At 39.5% G+C, this 3535-nt stretch overlaps 1 protein-coding gene across 1 annotated transcript in view; it reads left to right on the top strand.

The window, feature by feature from the left end:
• Window positions 1-562: 562 nt before the first annotated feature.
• The window catches only part of LOC101863259 (putative molluscan insulin-related peptide(s) receptor), a 49099-nt gene continuing 46126 nt past the window's right edge, over window positions 563-3535 (top strand). Inside the window, exon 1 of the mRNA XM_005096910.3 lies at window positions 563-1334. Within this exon, the coding sequence (XP_005096967.1) occupies window positions 1223-1334 (112 nt within the window). The 5' untranslated portion in view covers window positions 563-1222. The remainder of the gene's footprint in view (window positions 1335-3535) is intronic.

Genomic DNA, 3535 nt, shown 5'->3' with positions numbered 1-3535 from the left:
CCCCCATCTGCCTTGACTTACAATAAATTAATATAATGTAGCCTACGGTCTAATATAAAAGCAGACAAATATCCACGATGAACAAGTGTTCCACGTTTACCAAAAACTGAATGTTCTATGATAGAAAAAAATGAACAATAATCCAAGAGCTTCACAACAAGCTACATGATGTGTGTATACTGTATTCTATTCTCAGCAGTCGTCTCAAGAGACATGTACATCGCCCACACAGTTTGTTTGGATCATGAATCATGATTAAGATTATTCGACGGTAAGGACAGATTTGACAGTTTTCATTTAATCACTATGGGCTGGAAATGCTTCAAATGTGTAAATACAATAAAGGAAGACCAAATCAAAGGTGTAAATGCAGTAACTTTTGCAACAATATCTGTATCAAAGTCATTCTAGCGGTGCTCAGCGGCGGTAGCCTAGTGGCAGCACCCAGGACCCAGATTATTGCAGCGGCTCAACATAGTGTCCTTGATAACTTATTCGCAACTACGGGGGCTGAATGAGAAACTGGCTCCGCTGGAAATACCGACCAATCAGCAACAGAGGTTGTTTACGTCTTGTTTTGCTGTTAGAATGCATTGAGGGACTTGACCCCGTTTTGGTGATTTTTCAGAGATTCTGGGAGGCCACACTATTTCTGAATCTGAGATGAAAGGATAGATTTTAACGGAATAAACTTGTGTGTACCCTGCTGTGAAACACAACATCATGTGCTGTGAATATTCAACTGAGCATCTCAGTTCACAATATCTACGAAGCCCCTCTCTACCTCCCACCTATCGGGATAGAAATTTCAAGGCTTTGCACTGTCCAGCCAGTTGTGTGGGCATGATCTGTATCATCTGGCTGTGTTTGGCCTGACTAATTGTCTAGTTTTATGATGCACCTTTTTGCCAGTCGTTCTTCGTGTTTTGCTATGTATCTTTGTTTTTCGTGTTTGTTACATAGGAGGTTGTTTCAGTCACCATGAAATACCTTCTTATGAAAACTCAAAGGCACATTCCGAAAGGCACAACAGGATACTGATCCACTCATTCATTCAGATGATAAGAAGAGCGTCATGATTGTTTTCCTTGTCTGGACTGGAGAATGTCAACAAAAATTATGGCCATGGTAGATTAAGTTTTCATGTGGTTTTAGGCAGTTAATGCTCAGGTGTTAGGCAAATAGGAAACCTTATCATTCCTGTGCTCCTGAGGCAACCAATATGAACAAGTGCAAGCTTTTGATAATTCTCTTGGTCAAGGTGTTTACCATATCAGAAAGCATCAGTGCGCAGTGTGGAAAATATGAAAAGATACAGAATCCAGCAGATGGAAGTAAGTCGACTTTTGTTCTTTAACCATCTTTACATTGATCATTTGTAGTCTTTCCATAGGTTTCAGGGTGGATGAGCATGTAGGATTTAAATGACGTTTAGACTAGATCTAGATCTAGATCTACTAGATCTAGATCTAGATCTAGATTCTAGATCTAAAAATCTAGATCTAGAATCTAGTAATATTGTAATAATGGTAGTGGGTCATTTCGTCACTCGGTCATCTCATCACACCCCAATTATGTATTATGTGTGACGAAATGACTTCGCTTTTATATCCTCTCCAAAATTGTTATGCTTGTTACCCTTGTAGAGTTTTGGAGGATCTGCCGAAAGCTTATTTTTTGTGTTGGACTGTAGATCTATATAAATTACGCATTAACGAAGTGACTATTTTTCCGAATGTTCGGGATAATAAAGTTGAACTCTGTTTCTCCGAATGGTTTCCGATCTCGAGATTTTTGGGGGGTTTTTGCGAGATTTAGGCGGCGTCCTTTCTTTCTGCCATTCTTGCGAGGACTGGGAAAAAGGCTTTTTTGCATCAAATTCAATTTCTAGAGCTAGAGATTTTTAAATGTCTGAATATTCAGATACTTCAGTTGTGGTTAGGGCAACGTTCCCGGACTATACTTCATTTGAAAATATACTCTCAAAAGGTAGATTCTACTGCAAGAAAACAAGACCGCTCAACCTTGGCAGTAACCTATTTTGCATTTAGTCCAGCCAGCAAAAACTAAAATCCTTCATGTAAAAAAAAAAGGTAGTGTCAATTGCCACCGAGTGGCGCGATGGCAATGGACAAAAATTGACTATTGTCAATTTCCACCGAGTGAATTGGAGCTCGGTATTTTTTTACTTTCCCTCCCGTCTCCCGTCTCACACTCAGCTACCAGTTGTCTATTTTCTACTAAATATTGATGCGCAGAACACGAATATCAACTTCATTTCCGTCGCAAATTAATAGTTTTTGAAATATTTGATTGTTTTTAACCGAGATAGACGTGCTTTGGACCAATCGGGGGGTACCAGGGGGGCCTGCCCCCCTGTTTTTACCCATAATTTGATATTTTACAGTTAGATTTGAAATGGTCTTGAAAATAATTGATTTGCGACAGTTTTAGTGGCTTTATGTGTGATCTGCAGCAAACAGTACTGCAGTTTGACCCCTGAAACAGTGCATCTGTGTGCGGGAGTGAAAGTAAAAATTCACCGATTCTGGAGCTCTTTTGCGTTGGTGGGTAGATCTAGATTAGCTTATTGTGCTCGAGTGCTCGGTGTTGTGCATTCGCCTCTCTGTCCCTCTGGATGTGTGTGTGTGTGTCTTTTCTGCTTGAGTTCGTGTGCGTTTGTGACCTTCTACTTCTAGAATTGCCTGTGTTAGTTCTACACCAAAGTGTAGGCTAAGGCTAACCTAGATTTAGGCCTACGTCTCATTGAAAACATGCCAAGTTGATAGCGTAGTTCTAGACTAGATGCTCGTCCAATGAAATTACTTGAGAACAAATTGACCCATTAATATGTATACTAAAGACAGTGTTGTTTTCAGACTTGATACCACTTCACTCGGTGGCAATTGACAAAAAGTCAATTTTCGTCAACTGCCACCGCGTCACTCGGTGGCAATTGACGTTACCAAAAAAAATCCCCACCCCGTTCACACCTTACTTACACGCACACACACACACATGTGTACTCTGACACACACACACACACACACACACACAGGCCGCTCCATTCGCTTATAATTATCAACAAATCTCGAGAACGGAAACCATTCGGAGAAATAGAGTTCAAGTTTAGTTTATTTTCCGGAGCGTTCAGAGAAATAGAGCCAGCCTATTATTAGCCTAAATGTAAATTAAATCTTTGTCTTAAACTGTTCCTTAGGCCTAGCTGAACAATAGTTTTTGAAATTAGACAAAAGCAATGTGTGGTAGCCTAAAGTCCTAAAGACTCAATAAGGCTTTTATTTGAAAGTTTTAGCCTTTTAGCAAAATTGCAGTACCGTTCATTTCAATTAGGCCTTTAAGCCTAGACTAGCTATTTTATTTTTAACAAAATTAATATGATCTTGCCGATCACTCCTTTTGTCAATAATACTTTAAAATGTTGTTGGTATGACTCGATAGATGATTTCAATAATGTCAATAGGCCTACATGATTAATTAACAGTGTAAGTGATAAGATAAGGACTCGCACAGC

This window comes from Aplysia californica, unplaced genomic scaffold, assembly GCF_000002075.1.
Source record: "Aplysia californica isolate F4 #8 unplaced genomic scaffold, AplCal3.0 scaffold00142, whole genome shotgun sequence".
Taxonomy (NCBI): Eukaryota; Metazoa; Mollusca; class Gastropoda; order Aplysiida; family Aplysiidae; genus Aplysia; species Aplysia californica.
Note: the sequence above shows the minus strand (reverse complement) of the source record. Positions and strands in the feature narration are given on the sequence as shown.